The sequence below is a fragment of the Porites lutea genome, chromosome 4, assembly GCF_958299795.1.
Source record: "Porites lutea chromosome 4, jaPorLute2.1, whole genome shotgun sequence".
Taxonomy (NCBI): Eukaryota; Metazoa; Cnidaria; class Anthozoa; order Scleractinia; family Poritidae; genus Porites; species Porites lutea.
In genome coordinates this window covers 19004818-19024069 of record NC_133204.1, presented here as the reverse complement: position 1 = coordinate 19024069, position 19252 = coordinate 19004818, and the positions used below count along the sequence as shown (strand labels likewise).

At 38.2% G+C, this 19252-nt stretch overlaps 1 protein-coding gene across 1 annotated transcript; it reads right to left on the bottom strand.

Annotated features, from left to right (window-relative positions):
* Window positions 1-13337: 13337 nt before the first annotated feature.
* LOC140934352 (uncharacterized protein KIAA1958-like) lies at window positions 13338-14690 on the bottom strand. Its single transcript, XM_073383992.1, has 2 exons — window positions 13785-14690; window positions 13338-13646 (listed from the first exon to the last, which is right to left on the bottom strand). Exons 1-2 carry the CDS (start codon window positions 14688-14690, stop codon window positions 13338-13340), a joined length of 1215 nt encoding a protein of 404 aa, XP_073240093.1.
* Window positions 14691-19252: the final 4562 nt, after the last annotated feature.

The following is a 19252-nucleotide window of genomic DNA, read 5'->3' as shown; positions in this document are numbered from 1 at the left end:
ATGCCAGTTGAACAACCAACATTCAACTTGAGAAACCAAAACCAACTTTATATGTCTCATCATCTCTTTTTATAGTCCGATGTTAAAAAGATATTGAACTGGTATCAGAAGCGATGGGTCGTGGATAATTGCTGTGCGATTAAAGTTCATCGTTGCGAATTCTTGACCTCATTGTGAGGACAGCGTAAAATGTCCGCCAAAATGTATCATATGTCATCGTTGCGAATTCTTCACCTCCTTGTGAGGACAGCGTAAATCTCCGCCAAAATGTATCATACATCTGCTGACGCAGGGGTTGTTTCCAGTCTCCGGTCCCATAGTCCTTACACAAAATGGCGGACCTTCCGAGCGTTGTGGAAGCTATAACTGACCTCATAACTTGCATCAAGCGGTTAGAGAATTCAGAGAATGGCTTTGAAATCGGCTCAATCGTCTTAATACTAGACTATATAACTAGGATGCTCGTAAATCTCGAAGTGCCTGATGAGATCGTTAATACAATGAGAGGTTTGTATGAGAGTGTTGTACAGCTTGAGGCGAATCTTAATGTAGTAGCAAGTGATGGATATGCGGCCCCAATATTTTGCACTGGGACCCGTGGAAGGCCTTCTTATGAAATACCGAGGGAACAACTGTCTTTCTTATTGGACCAAGGGTTCAAGGCATCGCAAATCAGCGTTATGCTGGGAGTTGGTCAGAGGACTGTCGAGAGGAGAATGTCGGCATTTGGACTGAGTGTTTAGGTGATATTTAGATTTTTCTTTTGTTAGAGAAGGGTTTTAGACAAGAATCGCCGAAAGGTGATTTTAACTGGGATGTCAAAGGCAATTTTTTCCTGGGTGAGGGGTGGCTGTATAAACAGTCAAGCCACCACATAACCTTGTCGCTGACCATTGCGTGACATAGCATCTCAAGTGAGAGTTTAAAAACATAATCTCATTTGAACATTGTACCCATTTGGCAGACTTTCGTAACAAGAAAAATGAGTACCATTCATTAGTAGGGGCTGTATAGTAACTTTTCAAATTCCACCATTATGAATAAAAGTAAGTAAATTAGCCATTCCAAGTGGGAAACAATAAACGTTATAGTCACGCACCCCTCCCCCAATCCCTCTGCCCCCCAAAAGTAAAGTGTTACAGTATAATGTGACTAATGCGACGTAACCAGAAATTCCAAAAATTTATTGTCGCTATATGGGTCATAAAACAGCGTTAATAAGCAGTACATTTCTCAATTCTGGTTCTTAAACCTAACAAGGCAAATTAAAATTTGAGTTTTGCTTTTGACTGATATTGCATTTAAAGCCTTTCTAACTGTCCTAGTTCCACTGTACCTCACTTTACCAACTTGTTTAAACGTGTATACGGTTGCAGTTAATTTTTTATGTCCGATAATTTTTGTTTTCCCTTTGTTTTTGTACTGTATGCTAATGAAGTTTAAATGAGGAAAAAATAAAAATTACCTGAAATGAAAAATTAACTACAATATATACGTTGTATACATTTTCAAATTTCAGGTACATATAGTAAGTTAAGTGATGAACAAGTAGATGAACTATTGGGTTGTGCGCAACAGTCTCATCCTAATGTTGGTATAAGGATGGCTAAAGGCTTATTACAGAGTACCAACTCTGTTGTGTAACAGCAAAACCAAATGTCAGTTTAGTGATCCAAACCAATCATTGAATGTAAACATCGCATCGAAGTGATCGCCGTTCTGACACGTTTATAACAATTCACGAGTATAAATCCAGGTTAAATGCTAGATGCTTACCTTCAGTTCGTTGATCACTGAACCAGTCGGCTAACTGCTGATCCAACTCAGGATCCTTTGGTCGGTAGCGTCCCATTGATGCAGGCTTCGCTGTCAGTCATCTGCAGCTCTTCGGAAAACAGGACATGTTGCTAGTTGGGCCATTTTCTCTCCATGGATTTGGAAATGCTGTATTCACGGGCAATTTCACAATTGTTGTTGACTGACCCGGCCTCTGCAACGATTTTCAACTTGAAGTTGAGGTCACACGAGTTACGGCGAGTGCTTGGCATATTAATGATCGGACAAGAAGTTGAAGTTGAACTCTGACTGTTTACGATGCAAATGTATCAGTAAGTTTTGCAACTGAGTTTTAAATCAGGTGATTTTATAGGACAATCGGATCATTGAATATTTATTAAGTACTTTTGTTAATAGAAGCAGGAAGGTTCAAATAAATGTGTGACCTTGCTGAGGGACAATATTGTAATATTAACCACAGGTTGCGTGACCCTGGACAGTTGTATGCATTAAAGACAAGTAACAAAAGGCGGAAATACAATAACAACAACGTCAAAAAATTAAATACAAGAAAGTGCTATACATTCTATCATTTTTTTTTTTCATGGAGCAACTTTATTACCTTGATGATGATAGACAGAAAATGTGAAGAACCTCAAAATAAAGGACCTCTGTTCTTTTTCTGAAAGTGAGCGGTAAACTTTCCTGCATTTCGAAACATCACTTCTATTGAGGACTTTCTTTGTGCACCAGTTTTTGCAACATTTCGTGTTTATAACTTTGTCTATCCCAGGCGTGGAGAAGGCCTTTTCTTTCCTAACTTAAGTGCGAGTTGAGGACTGCCTTCCTTTCTACGGTGGAATTAATGCAAACAAGAAGGAAAACTTTGCTGGGCTACAGAGTGGCGAACAAATAATTACGAGTTTGCAACTGACGAAGTATTAAAAATTCTTAAGTTGTTTGTATTGTCTTAATACAACGTAGCTAAAGGGAACGCCGGGGATGATAAGCGCGCCAAAACTACACTAGTTGAAGAGTGTGACAAACCACTAGGCAATGTAAATGGATGACGAGATCTGCTCATGATCCTACCAAAGACTAAGCTGTTTGCCTGCCCTTTGCTTCATCTATGGTTTCTATTGTCCATGTTAAGTCACTACATATTACTTACCTGTTTAGTGCCTTTTTTCCTGTTGTTTGAAGGTTTCTCTGCGCGAGCCACTGATCGAGATCCCGTCCTCTCTTCTGCATTTTCACTAACGCTTCTGATCACTGTTGCCTGGATGTCTTGCACTCTGCCGCGCTCATTTGTCGTTGCATGTAACAAAAGTTGGATAATCGCACACAGAAAAACGATAAGGAAAGCCATGATGTACTTTTAACGGTGAATGCCGATAGAATGGTTGATAGGATTTCCTTCTCGGTTTTTATTCAGCATTTTTTCCCGCTTTGTTTCTTAATTGCATACAAAAAGCCCGCCTTTTCTGGATTAACCAATCAAAATTAGAATTTGAAAACTAACCATAGTGGGGTAGGGACGGCAATGAGAGCGCGCTGAAATGATAATCAAGGTACTCTGAGGAATCCCGCCCAACAGGGGAAACATTGAACACTCAGAAAGGCAGAAGAAAGAGTACATCAACAAACAACAAAAGAACGGGTAAAGATATCATTGTCATTAGTATAGCCTGCCTGGCAGTGAATACTTGATTTGAAATGCAAACGTGAGCACATATACGCAATTAAATAAAAGGCGCGCAAGATTTAATTACTCAGGTAATTTTGTATGGGCAGAAGGAATGCCATGCGCGATCGGCAGAAAAAGACCTATTGTCTTTGATTTTTGGAACCCGTGTCGTGAACTTGCGGCGTGTGGCAACCTTGAATGGTTTTCTCCGTATGCAAACAGATGCTTATTTTTCAATCTTCAATGATCTGACGGCCATAATTCAACCTCTTTTTTTTTTAAGTTTCTTAAACTATGCCCAATTACTCCAGAATGCTACCCTAACATGATTCTGTAGATTGAAATAGGTTAAGGTATCGCATGATAAAACTGCTCGTTTCCGATCTAGATCACCAGCTGATGAAGCATTGTTTTCTTCTGTTTTTAATGGAAAAAGAAATTATGACTTCCATTGGAAAATGATTGCTCTCCTTGTTTGGTTGTCATGTTACTATTCCATTTTATCAGACCTTATCAAGCCTGTTGCAAACTGACTGGTTCTTTCTTTTTGTCGGGTTGACCAATGTTTTTTTTAAACACTAGAAACTTAGAAAGTAACTAGGAGAGTTTCGATAAAATAAATGCCGCTTTTTCCTAATAACTCATGATTTATTAAGAGACTCACTGCAATATAAAATGCCATATAGCACCGGAACCGATTACCGTCCTTTTACACCCATCTTTCAATTGCATGCTTCACCGTGGCCATGTTTGACATCTTTTAGTTGCGTGCATGCAACCGTCACGGAACATTTTTGGGCTTCACGATGCAAAAGTCGTTGTGTCACAGTGGTGAACATATTGCGGGTTGCTGAGGACTAACTCGGTCGAAACTTTCAGTTAACCGATTTATTCAGATATGAATGTACTTGACGGATTCTTTCATAATCTAAGCGATGAGGAAAATTCCGATGGCGTGTTGGAAGAGTCTGTTCCTTCACAGGCTACACCAGTGGTTTCAAGCCAGCAGCATCGAACTGAAACTTTTCAACCTGTGATACAACTTGCACAACCATGTTTGTTTTCGGCTACTCCATCATACCCCCAAAACTTCTCAGCTCCTTCTCAGGGCTACCCAATGGGGCTTCAATATCCAGACATGTCCACCTAATCAATACTTTCCTTTCCCCTACAGTTTGCCGCAGTATGGATTAATGACATTCCCGCCTCAGCAGATTCAAACCTCTCTGAGGAACATCGCACCAAAACCCGATGCCTTAGATACAAGTCGATCTCAAACTAGATCTTCAAGTCGACCTCCCGATTTCATTGAGACAGTAAAACTGATTAGGAAACAGTTGTATGATCGCGGCGGCATCGAGGATTCACAGGAATCACCGGCTGAGGGGAAAGTTTATTCAAGGTGGAGAAAATCAGTCATCGAAGAATGGAAACCAGTAAGTATATTCAATTTAATGTAGGTTTAAAGCTACAACTCTGAAATAATACTTAAGGGCTGCGATATATTTTCTAACTTTGTTGCTATATCCCTGGCAAGACCCCTGAAGGTTGTCAAAAATATAAAACTAAATACCCGGCAGTCAGAATATTTGGTAGAATTTGTACGATTTCCTTTTCCCTGACTTTTTAAAGGTACTAGATCTGGATGTAATTTGCGCACAGTTTCACGATAAGAAAAGTGAAAATAACGAAAACAAAATCAGTCGATGCATCTTTCATTCCTAGCTCGTTGTAGCTCGTGTTTATAATATATATGTAAGGACATAAGTAACTTGTTACGAACTGAAATGTAGTTTTATTTAATAGCTACCATTTAACTAATCTGCGCGTTCTTGCCATATATTTTGTTTTGCTTCGTAGCATATGAGCCATCACATGATGGTTGCCAAATTATCACGTAGATGCTTTAATCTTGTGACCCAAATGCCTGAACACTTGAAAGTGAAGGTGACGCAAGCCGATTTCATCGATCTATATGGAAAACATGAAAAAGATCAGTTTGAACTTTTAAGTAACCTTCTGGAAGGACGAATATCCTTTAATGATCTAAAATCAAAACGGCGAAGGGTGAGCTTCTATGTTATCTCATATACATGTAGTAAATCCAATTTTTGCATTCAAAACCTGTTTGGTGAAAAAAAAAACCAATTTAGATGTCTAAACAGAGTATTTTCTTACTGTATAGCGTGAAAAGGAGGTTCAACAAAGCCAAGGGCCTTCTGGCGGAAATATCAAAGAGGTAAATGCCAGAATGTTGTGCACAAAAGCGAAATGCCTGCATGACAGGAATGACATTGATTGCCATTTTAATTTTTTATCCCCTTAGCTTGAGGAAGAAATCTCACGCTTAAAGAGCCAAAATGCAGACCTTCGAGCAAAATTATAGGAGGTAATTAAAATAAAGCATGATTCGAAATTCTGCCATGTTTTCTATGGACTAAATTGCAAGGCAGTGAAAACAGGATAGCCATCCCATTATATAACTATTTTCTCGTCATACGCCCATAAGGAAAACCTAATGCTACCTTTTTAGTAGTGACAGGATTAAATGTTTTGCAGAGATTCGCATTTTAAAACCGTACCATGGTTCACCCATGCTTTTTGTTTTGTTCAATTTGTAGGCCGTAGAGGAGCGAGACAAACAAAAGTGTAGAGCACAAAAACTGCAAAGGCGAATAAAGGTTCTCGAAAGAGAAAATGAAGAGGTGCAGTATAATTTGAAAAGGCGAAAATTGCAATGTTTATCCTTTGTTTTACTTAAAGAATCCGAATAGGTAAAGCAATGATTTTTTTGTTCCTTTACTACTAGGAATTCCAGCAGTATAGAAATGACGTCGATGCGCTGATAGACGAAAAAGTTCTCTGCGAGCAAGCTTTTTAAGCCATCAGAGCCTTCATAGCGCTAGCGACGTTTCGTTGCCATCAGCAGGAGAGGTACTGATCTAATTAGCTCGTTACAAAGTCCTCATCCACTAGCATCCTTTGTACTACTCCACTAAGGCATGCGTCACAGGGAGTCCCCACATGCTTAAAATTTAATTTATCTATTTTTTAATTTTATTATTTGTATTACATGTATTCAGTCATTTCTTAATATTCAATGAGTGGAATCCTTTAGAGATTAGACAGTGGGAGCTCTATCGTAGAAAAAAATTGGCACAGACTGCTGGTAGTTTGAAATCTGGAGTTATTTGTTCCGCGGGGTGAGGCTCTTTCTTTTTTGAAAGCAGTTCATATCATACAAGCAAAATTCTGACCTTAAAAACAAGAAAAGAAACTGACTTAAGGGGACAGACAAATTTTGTGTATCATTGTCTCCACAGTGTCTGTCGTCAGACCTGGAACACAGAAGTACCAGCTCCGACGATAGTAAAATTGACGAAGACGATGATAACGTTCCTCTTGCACAAGTTGCAAATAAGGTAAGTTTTATTATTTTGGAAATCATGAGTAACGAAACTAGAAAGAAAATTAATATGTTTTTACATTTCTTGTTGTATGTTTCGGAACAGAAGACGACGTGAACCTTAAAGACAAGCACACCCAGGGTAAGTTTGTTCGAGAAACATCAGCAAAGGATATTAAAAAGTGTAGCTGCTTTCCCCTTATTGTCAAAGGAATATTACTAATTAAAACAATTGTAGCCACTGATAATGTTCAAAGGCCGGCCAGAAGACGTAGAACAGTCTTATGCATGTACAATCGAGACAACACATATTCTCTTGATGCGATACTTTTGCCAAGAAATGTACACTTATTTCATTTCGGTTTTGTTTGTGGATATAGGGCTTCGCTGAAAAGAGACCAAGGGATAAAAGCACTGGCTCTAGCTCGTCTTCGAGTGAAGCGGTAATATTATAATAATATAGATACATAAATTTATTTTTCGCCTACGGTATAAAACATCGCAGGCCTCTCTTTTATTGTCTAACAGTCCTTGTACTGTGTGGAAAACGATAATAATCAAGCAAAAAATGGTCATAAATAAGTTGTACTTTTGTATTAATTGTACCGTCTTTTGATTCTTGAAGAATCCCGAGATAGAAATGAACAGTGAACCCCAGAGATTAACACAAGCAGAGAAGCTGAGAACAGAGGCTAAAAAAATTAAAAAGAAGGTAATACACTAATATAAAGCTAAGTTCATTTTTGTTTGAGATTGACGACTATAGAGTGTTCTTAAAACTTACAATGACTTGACTTACAGATTTGTTTCACAGCATCGCGTGAGTAATGCAAAATAGGATTATATCGGCTAACTGACCCGAAGAAGACTCATGCTGGCTGTAGAGCAAGTATCAGATCAAGAAACCATCACTGAGGTTTGCATTTTTTTTTTTGCAGTTGCTGAAAAACAAAACCACTCAACACCTTGAGACCGACGATGACTCGCGTACTTCAAAGGTACGAACTTTACAGTACAACTGCATTTAATCTATTGCCCAGCTGAAAGTTTCCTGAACTTTCTGTCAAAACCAATATCTAAGCTAATCACGCTTTGTTTTTTACAGGATAACCATTCACGAACCACAGCTAAAAGGAAAAAAAGAGGTAAAACATTCTTGTCACGAAATCGGTTACACTGAATTTGCTTCTGCTGTTATTGTGTTCAATGTGTTATTACTTAGTCACTGACGTTTTATTTTTCTTGCTTCTATCTAGCTCAGGCGGAAAGTACAGCGACAATTTCAGAGCCTCAGTTCCAAGACGAATGGGTAAGTAACTTACTCATTCGAACTTTTGAAATATATATCTATTCACGGATCAAGGAGGGACTAGAAATGTGCTTGAAATATGCATCAATTTCCTTTCCTACGACGCATTTCTTTCATCCACCCCATTATTTTGTCAATGTTCCTAATGTGTCAAACCCAACACTAAGTAAGTTCCCTTTGTTTGTTCAAGGATTACAACATTCAAGAACTAGTGCTGAAAGAGTGGGTTGCCGTGGCGTACGAAAGAAATTTCTATGTAGGCAAAATAGAAAAGAAATTTGTTAAAACAGTGGGGGAAATGTTTCTGACAGAGAGAAACGGAATTTTTCAGTGGCCTCAAAAAAAGGACTGGGATAAAGTAGTGCAATGTAGAGGTCATTGACGATAGTAAGAGTGTGCAAGTGAAAAACTTGACATCGATAAAAAGTAAATTTCGCGCTTTTTGTCGCAAATATTTTGGCGAAGAAAGCACGTAAGTTAGGCTAAGACGTGTATCTATTCCCTGTATTTGGAGTATTTTTGGTGTTTTCTGTGTGCATGTTGTGGAACGGAAGAAGACGCATAGGGCCGGTTAAAAATGAGCTGGTGTTGTAAGTGGCTAAATCTGTCCAGCCCGAATATGTATGAAATGTTCTTTACCATAGTTAAAAGTCAAGCATGCACACTTATTTCTAGATTTATTTATCCATTAATAAAGGTGATTGTAACCCGAGACACTTCTACCTCCGATTTATGATTTTGTTAGCCCAGCATAGCATTATTTGAAAGACTCTGCAAAATATGTTGGCGCTTCAATTTTTATGGTTGGTTTATTGAAGTTTTTTCTCTTTTGTTTGTGGGTATGGCAATCTGAAAATAATTTTTGTTGCAAGTTTTTAGAAAATTTTAAGGTGCTAAAATCGCAAAGTGGACCTAGAACAATTATGTATAATGCTTTTTGTACCTATATTTACACACTGATTCACGATTAGTCACGGTTTTACTTCCATTAGAATGCTTAATGACTACACGTTTTAATGAATGTGATCTATCGCATATTTCATGCGAATAAAACATTTGATATCAAAAGTTGTTAAAATTCGCGATTGCGGGAGAACAGAGATAAGCTGAAAAATGTTGCCCACTTGACATTTCAAGCCTGAGTCACGGTTTTCTTATTGTCAGCAAATTCTATGCTCGGAAAAATAAAGTCTAAAATAATATGTAGTACACTTTAAATCATGCTTACTTGAATAAAACAATGTATATACAAAATTGATTAAATGCAAGAATACGGGAATATCAAATATTGAAGAGAGTACAGCCGGAAAATGTTGATTAGCCAGTTGTCAAAGTTAACGAGAGCAGAAAGGGCTATTGTGTGCATACCCACTCTCTCTCGTAAGTCGTCCTTTCATGTGAACATGGAGAATTCCTAGGGAAATCTTTTGCTCTGGGGCAAGTCCAAAAATGAGAGTAGAAAGCGTAGTCCTCGAAATTTTTACTTCCGAAAGGTGTCGGTGTCACTTCCGGAATTAAGAGAGACGAGAAAAAAGGCCATTGCTGGACGCGAAAGGATACATAACATCATGATACTTCATCATGATCGATCGCCGAATAACGGTCAAACAAAATGTTTCTCAAAACGTGTCAGAGTAAAACCTTTCTGGCCTTTCAAAATTTTTCTGTATAAAAGTTAATACATTTTACGTATAAATATGTCTTTAAAAAGTGATGCTTAGTGGAAAATGAAAAACAGAAACGGCGGTTTTTCCTTAGGTGACGTCAAGTTTGCCTTTCTTTTTATTCTAAACAGATTTCATCGTTAAATCAAGGTGAAATAAAGGGAAGTCTAAAGATCGTTTTAACTTAAGAAAATAAATGTGTTAGTGTACTGTCTAAGAAATTTACGTGCAGGAATGGGCTGGATTGTCAGCAATTGTCACTTTATAACTGATAAACTTCCTCTGGGCAGTGTTGATTTGTTCTGTTTCCTATTCACAACTATTGTATCACTGATCTATTATCGAGAGATCGTTGGATAGTTGCATGTTTGTTATGAGCTACGCTTCTTCAAAGATCATAAAGTAATTTTCTGATTTTCTTGTTCTATTCTTGAACATTCCACTGTTTTGTAGGTGTTGGGTTAAAAAGCCTATCGGTTATTTGAAAATGGTAAAATTTTGACGTTTTTCAAAAACGTGATAAATAAACCAAAAAGAGTTTAAGATGAGTTCACGGCAGCTAATGGATCAAATGTACATATATGCGTGCAACCTTCCAGTATGTACTCGAGAATGATGCACTGACTTGTCATGAAATAGATTTTTACCTCACGGGTCAAATTCACACTTGTGGAATGTAGCACATTATCCCGTTATTCTCTAACAAACTTGTGATTGGGTATAATGGGTGAAGTATTATTAGCTGTTATCCCGTTATTCACTAACAAGCTTGCCATTGGATCTAATGGGTTTGTTATCTGATAACATTAGACTAGCTCTTAGCCAAAGATAATCTTGAACCTGATTGGCTCTATTAGCTGATAACAGGCAATAACAGCTAACACCAATTAGTCCCAATTATATTGAACGAGTCCCAATTAAATTGAACGGGTGTTTCAAGTAATGTCCTTAAAATATTGAATAGGAGCTAATTTGAAAAAAAATTCATGTGGACTTTAGAAGTGAAATATATACACCTATTTCAATTTAGGTTGCTTCGGCGAAGAATGTTTCATGATGCATGATCCATGTTTCATAGCGCGCGGTGCATTACGGGAGCAAGCGCAGTTTGTAACATGACCGCGCCATACTCTGAAGACCTCCGTTGGAGGGCGATTTGGATCAGGCATTTTTGTGGGTATTCAGAGGAAGAAACCTGTTTCCATCTTGGCATATCCAAATGGACTCTTAGGCTCTACTTACATGGTTATTTTGTTTCTGGTGATGTGAAAGCAAAGAAGATCGGAAGACCTCTGGGAAGCTTGCATTTCCAGCCGCCAGAAGAGCTTATAATTATGGAGGCAGTACTGGAAAATGCAACAGTGTCCTTAAATGAGATTTTTGATTAAATTTACAGAAGCACGGGCTCCGAATTCGCCCTTTCCTCTCTTCATTATTACTTCCAACGCAATGGAATAACACGCAAAAAGGTAATCTTAATATTTGCCTTCCGCTTGCGTGGTTTAAATTGTCTTATATAAGCCTAACGATTTGTCCAATTTATAGGTTCGACAGATTGCGTCGCAGAGAAATGAAGAACTTCGACAAGTGTACTGGGCAAATATTTGTTTGTTTGACGCTGATATGCTGGTGTTTTTGACGAGAGTGGATTTGTAAGTTGGCACGCGACTTATTTACATGTACAGTCATATCGCGTTGAAATTTATTTTTCTTTTTGGAAGTGTTGATCACCAGCCAAGGAAATCCCAAAAATACTTAGAATAAACTATTTTGATGATATAGCTGACTTTTGTCCCGAAATTGGCCAATTTGACGCCAAAGAAATTGTTGCCTCAAAACCTGCCTCAGCAAACTGAACATGGAATGTTATTAAATTCTGTTGTCAAATCTCTTTGAACCACTTTCTCTTTACTCAGAAAATTCGTAAATTATTTAGCTTAATGTGCAAAGTGCAGTGAGTTTTTGTTTCACTTGCTTTTTCCGTTCTCCAATACAAGTCACTGGGCTTAACTGAAATCCTGTTGTTGTTTTCATTGTTGTTGTGGTTTTATACTTCGCTCATTGGAGCGGCGGGCTACATTAACCTTGTATCATCCTATCTGCGTGTGTTCAACACATGAAAGCATAATTTATGAGACGACAAAATGCAAATTCTCTTGAGAACAGCTCGAGGTCTGCATTGAGAAAACAAAAACTACTGTATTTGATGTTTGTTTTTGTTATATCTAATTTCATGAAGTCTTGCACATTCACGCTGACAGATTATGCGGCAAGTTTATGCACGTTTGTAGCCGTAGTTTGAGTCAATGATCTGACCCAGTATCAGGTTTGAACGGTTTGATATAAGCTTACAGAACTTTAAAAAGCCTTCAGATATATTTGCTCACCACAGATAGAAAGAAAACGTTCCGAAGAATATTTAGTTATAAATTTGGCTGTAGAAAGAAAACTTTGAGCGATTTTCTTGCTTCGAGGAGTTCACCTTGGAAAACAGTAAACATCCGCGCCGTTAAGCCGGCTTATAAAGCTTCACGCCGAGACTCAGGATTTTTAGAGACACTTTAATACTTCTCTTCATGAATGAAAATTGTTATCTCTGTAAATGTTTCACCGAATTATATTTCTTTTTTTGATTGTTAGTAGTCTCTCTTGCAATTTTAATCGCTTGTCTGTGCTGTTTGTTTTCATCGTTCATAAACATCGCTTGCAGGAGTACTCAAAAATGTCGCGCGTACCAAACGCTTTATGAGATTACACATCGTTATAACTGAAACCATTAAATAACAAAAAAAAAATAATAAATTCGCTATTATGTTGAAGCTTAACTCTATTAAAGTTCATTCAAACACTCGACCACACTGACAGCTCGCACTATAGAAACGAGAACCGGCTGCACATATGGGTGATTTTGGAAATTTTTGAACGGTTTCGCTTTACGATTGATCGTCCTGAAAATTGACTGAGTGCAATTTGTCTTGAAAAATTGTGAAATACTGCATTCTGTCCGAGGTCTGTATGATAAATAGAGATTACCTCATGGTTGGTGAGTGCGTACGATTTTTATTCACGAGTTGTGAAGAATCGCAAACTCACTCGTTCGCTGCGCTCACTCGTTCGTTTTCGATTCTTCACAACGAGTGAATAAAAATCGTACAAGCGAACCAACCATGAGGTAATTTGTTTATTATATATGTACTGAGATATTACAAAATAATGTTAACAACTATCAATTGCGCGGTGAAATCAACACAAAGACCACAACGAGTTGCGAATGATTTTATTCGAGCAAACTGAACGTACAAAACTTCCTACAACATTAAAGTTATTCAATGACTCTGAAGAAAGTGGAACAAAGTCTACTTTTAAACGATTCTTTAACTTTAAATAACAATGAAAATTTTCAGCTTTAAATATCGCCGTTCAAAACCGTAACTAAGATATAAAATTTGAAAAAGTTGACTGTTTTGTAAATCTAATTATAGTAATCCATGCATTCTAATCAGAGTCAGAGTCCAGTACTTTTAGCCTTTTGTACCTCTTTGGAGAAGACTTTACCTCAACTTCTTGGATTGCCAACTTCGGGGATTGATTGAGGCTGTTAATAGAAATGCTGAATTGACCTCCATGAATAACAGCGCCCGTGAAAAGCGACATCGCTTGTTGGTGATGATCTGCCGCCGAGCGACCCGCCGAGCTAGCTGAAGGATCAGTGGAGCATTCTCCAACTTGAGATGAATTAGTTTTCTCTAAGCTATGCACATTCCCGGACATCAGTTCACTTAAAGTACGAGACATTTTTACTTGCTGTTTTTCAGAAACTACAGAATAATTTGTCACACTTTGAAGATTTTTATGTCCCGACAGTTGAATAATATCTGTCGCTGGGATGTCGTTGTTTGTTAAAGTTTGGATCATTGTTTTGCGACCGCTATGGTTCTTTACATTGGGCCCCAGCCCGGCTTTTTCTGCCATTTTTTTCATTAACGAATTCAGCTTGTTCACGCCAACGGCTGACTTTTTAAACCATGGTTTAGAAGAATCTTGTTTTTTACAGTTATTAACTGCTAGATAAAATGGCGCGTTGTTGTCGTTCATTTCCGACGGTCTTTTCTCCGCGCATAATTTGTAAACAGTGACGGGATCTCTTTCACTTCCCTGAACCGAAAACATTTTCGGTTTTATTTGCCTGACATCTCTGGGATTTTCTCCGGTTCGAGTCTTAGTTTGTCTCTCAGTATACTCTAAAAATTCCTCGCCATTTGTAGTTTGGCGTAGTTGCACATCGCCCCAACACATGTCTCTGTGTTCCTTACAACCACGGAGACTGAAATAGACTGTGTTGTTGAACCAAACTGTATTCAGTAGAGCCTCAGGAGTTGACTTTCCTAACAATCCTTTGTCATACAGCAGTTTTATGTCGTCTTCTGTGAGGGGAACTGAAGCGTTTGGTTTATCGCCTTTGCCTTTCTTCTTGAGATCTCTTTGTTTTGATTTTAATGCCGTTCGTGCTTTTTCAAACTCGACGTCTCTCATAATGCTGTAGCCGTAATTCTTCTTCTTTAAATACCGTTCAAAACTGGCCATCATAGCACGCAAGGAAGTGGGTTCGTAATCTTCGTTGTTTTCTTTCTTTCTTACTGTTATGATAAATTCGCTGATGAATGAACTCAGTTCGTGTGGGGGAATTTCTTCTACAGGCCTTGACTCATCTTTTAGCCTCAAAAACTCCTTAAGCAAAGCAACATTCTGTTCAGTTTTCTTCCTGGTGTTTTCGTTTTCTTGTCCTTCAATAAATTCCTCTACTGAAGTTATATCTGCAAACCTTGAATTGCTCGAAGAAGACGCCATGGTTTTCCTTTTGCCTAGTGACGCCGTCAGTGAAAGGCGGGAAAATCGATACGATTTTTGTCACTAGTGAAAACTTTCGTCTGCGGGTTGTGATTGGTCATACGGTATTTTTCACTAGTGAGAAAAATCGTACAACCAATCAGATTGCGTGTACTCTGCAACGCATCATTTTTATTTGACATATTCATTTTGCAGTAAATCTCAGTACATGTATAATAAATAGTACTGTTTCACCTCAAAGGTGATGTATAAAAATTATAAAAGGTTGGTTTAGACAGCCCCAGATTTGTTGGCAAGAATTTGTAAAGTAAACCTGTCGAACGCAAAAAAATTCGGCGTGATTTGTTTTCCAAGAATTTGTTTTCCAGGTCTAATCTACCGTGATCTTGAATGTGATCGAAGATGTTTGCTATTTTTTGGGTGTACATATAAGGTTATCAATTCGATGTAAGATGTTTCACTCTAAAATAATTTAGCCTTTCCCTCAAACGTCACATGAATGTGCCCTTAAGTTAAATGATTTGTAGATTAAAAGTTTATTTTTTGATTTAAATTATAAATTTATTAACTGGAGCTTCGCTTTTAGCCCTGGCTAAATCTATATGTTACTTTTACATAGTGATTATTATCTCACAAAAGCAGCCAGTCTACTTAAGAATCATTACAGAGATATCAAGCTCAAGACCCTGTTCAATAACCGTTAGAGAATGAACGTTAAACAGGCGTTAGCTGTAATTTTGGTAGAAGGAAATCGGCCAGGCGCAGATGCATTGAAAACAAGCGTTGAGTTATTAACCTTATCCTTTCTGTTTTTATTTTGAAAACAGATAATGCTGCGATTCACTATACCGCCGACGTTGTGAGGGCAATAAACGCCACTGGTGCTCTACTCGTCTACCTCCCTCCATACAGCCCCGACTTCATGCCGTGTGAGGGAATAATTTCGCAAGTGAAGTCGTGGATCAGAGAAAATGATCAAGAATGGCGAATGTGTGATCAACCCGAAAACATGGTCATGGAAGGATTTTTAAGCGTTTTCGACGAGCAAGTGCGAAACTACATTCGACACTCAGAATATCTGTAAACCAACATGCACTCTACAGGGACGTAATTAGTCAACCAGCCCTTAAACTGACTTGTTAGCCCACTAGTACCTATGTTTTAGGCTTAATTTGTACTTAAGCGGGTCCCGTCCTCTTGCCTCAGTGGCCCAACGGCGACGACAACCCACTATGCATATTAGCCCTCCCTGATCAAAGTGGCAAGCTTTAGGCCAGGCTGTGAACGATTGACATTAATAAAAACCGATTTTTTCACGTAATTTCACGATTTTTATTATTCATGATTATTTCACTCACAAAAACAAAAGTGTGTTCTCTGCTGTGCTTTTAACTTTCCCGACATAAATTTGGTTTCATATTAGCAATCGTTGTCAGAATTATTGATTTCACAGTATAACAAAACAATGTAATGAAGCGCAGGATTATGCCTGTTTACTGGAGCCCATTAAGCTCCGTTAACAGGATGCGCTTCTGATTCTCAAATTGTGTGGAGTCCAAGACATCAGCATCCTTTATATCTTTCAGTTCCCGTAACTGTCTTAGGATTTCTCCACGAAGCTGCACCTGAAAAAGAAGACGTAAATTCCTAATTTATAATTCTTGAAATAGGCAAAAGCAATACATTCGTTTAAAGGTTTCTCAGTTTATGGGGGAGGGGGGATTTTATCGTAATCGTATTCCTAACCTATTTAATTCACGACAGCTTTTTCAATATTTGTGGATCTTATTTCCCCCCCCCCCCACTTCCCCCCCCCCAAAAAAAAGGTTATTAACTATTAAAAATTCCTAAGGCCGTGACTCTTGGGTAATACTTCACCTTGTTCTGGTTTGCGGTGTGTGCCGCAGGCCCCCGCTGTTGTTTCGGCTTTTTGCCCATAAAAAACGAATGCTGGAGACATTCTTCTTCGCTGCTCCACACTTTATTTGCCTGCCAAAAGAACGGAATGTACAAATGACAAGCATCTTGTAAAGCACAAAAAATTTTCCATCAGAAACCGCTAATTGGTCCTGCAGAAATTTCAAACTACTAATGCTGAAGCCATTGCTAAAGCCATTTTTACTGCCAGATTTAATTCCAGGTTTTGCCCTGTGTAAATAAGCAAATTAAGCAAATTTTCAACGAATCTTCTTTTTCTCGCACATCAGGTAACAAGAAGATAAAACAAAACAATAGGTGCAGTGATTAGCAAAATAACAACGCTGCAACAAGAATGTAAAACAAAACAATAGGTTCAGTGATTAGCAAAATAACAACTCTGCACGTGCATCACGTTTTTTTGTACATTTCTTTGCCTTCACTGCACGACTACGAGGTCAAAATGCTAAATTTAACGTTTTGTAGAGTACGTAAGCAAGCGACGGCAAAATGTTCTTTCTCTTTCTTAACTTGAATAAGGTTCTTAGGAGTTTAACTCTAAGAACAGTTCGCCTACTTTTACCGAAGTAAGAGAATTGGAATAATCGCGATGAAGATTAATAGTCAGAGCGCGAATCCACTTTTTATGCAACATTTTGGCAGCCCTTGTCGCCGCCCTTCCTTCCATCTGCATTTATTAGGCTTGTGTACAAGTCGTACAATAATAAACAACTTTACATTACGAGTTTATTTAGTATTTTTAGAGCTGAAAGGTTGACATCAGAAGGTAATTGGTTTGTTTCATTGGACTTACCAGCATCCTGGCCCACACTCGGAGCTTAAAATCGGGCAATTCCGGGCCATGTTTTTCCACCAATCTCTTTTAGATGTCTGAAAAGTCGTCCTCCCCATCGTGCTGTTCACCTTAAAATTTAAAAGGTATCCAGATAAACGGAAAACCAACGAACAAAAACTAGCAATGCAAACGGAGTTTAAAGGAAAATAGGTTCTTAACACCTACTTGATAGGTGCAATCTTTTAGCATTGCTGCTGGCCACTGCCGTTGAACTTTGACTTTGACGTTTGTTGGCCACTCCATCTGGTGGGGTCCATACTCATATCACTACCCACTCTTGCTTTTCGGTGGAATACGCCTCAGCCAAGGTAGTTTCATCAATAATGGCAAAGCGAGTACCTCTCTGAGGGCCGTAGTAGCCTATTTCCATGCTTTCGACGTTGGCAGCTTTGACTTTCTGGCTTAAAATATAATTCTTTAGCTCAACGGCACCTGCAAATTTTGGAATTTGTTTTAACTGGAAACTTTCTTTCACCGCTTTCTTATTTTCCGTTAGGATTTTGAGACAGATGTTTATTGTCTCCATTTCGCGGGTTACATTACAGAAACGCGCCCATTGAAAAACGTCGCCCGTGAAAAGTGGGGTACCCATTAGGCTTTGCGAGCAAAAACGAAGTTTCAAAGACTACCGTCGTTTTCGGTCTCTTATGAACTTCATAGCGGTTAACTATTCTCACACTTTCAAGAGACAATGCAGAAACAATAGAAGTAGGTTGCCATTGTTTTAAGTGTTTGAATGTCTTTGTCATTGCTACAAAGAAGAAAATGTTTATGCAAAGAGAAGCATTTTTCTTCCTCGTGCACTAACATAAAACCCTCGCGAATTCGGTAGTCTCGTGCGAATTGTTTTGATGGCAAAACAGTTAAAGCTAATCAGAAACCAAAGTATTCTTCACTTAAAAACTCATCTTCACGAAAATCACTCGATAAGATTGAATAAAAATGTTTGCAGCGTTTATAAATATTATTATCAGAAGCGGTATTGTAGTTGTTTTCAAGAGACAGATTAGATGGCTGTCTAGGTTTGGCTGTTGAATATGTAGTTATAGCGTTCTTAAAGAAAGTATCGCTCTTAATTTTGCCTTATACTTTGCTAAAATCAATATCTTAAATGAAGAATGTAAGTGAGAGTGCTTTTTCGTCGAATTTGCCCGTAAATTTTAAGGTTTATAATATTATCCAAAACCTGTGACAAAATGTAAACAAACTATTAACGCATCGGTTGCGTTCAAAAGTCACATGCTAATTCGGAGTAAGTTTAGACAGTTTTTAAACAGACTGAGCTATTGTTAGTCGCGTGAAGTTCTATTCTTCATCAAAGAATAGGCAAATGTTGCGGATGTCTGAGCAGGAACAATAACCAGGAAAGGGATATACCCAGGAGATTTCTTGATTGACACTAAATTGACGTCATTTTTCACTTATTTGCATTTTCACGATCGACGTTTTTGAATGGGCGCGTTTCTGTAATGCTGCGCACAGGAATACCCGAAGTTAAACTTCCCGCCTACAAAGAGATCTACCACAATGCACTGCGGGCTATGAAACATGGATCATGCATCATGAATCATTCTTCGCCGAAGCAACCTTAATTGAAATAGGTGTATACAAGTGTTGAAAGGCATCGAAATACATGATAATAGCTGTGTTTACACCAATCTTAGTAAACTTGACCTCCCAAGTATAATTTTTCCCATAGTAAAATAGCACAAAATTTATTTTTAACAAAAATAAAATTAATATTATAAATGCAGCTATCATTGTCAAACCAGTGGGTGGACAAGGGGGT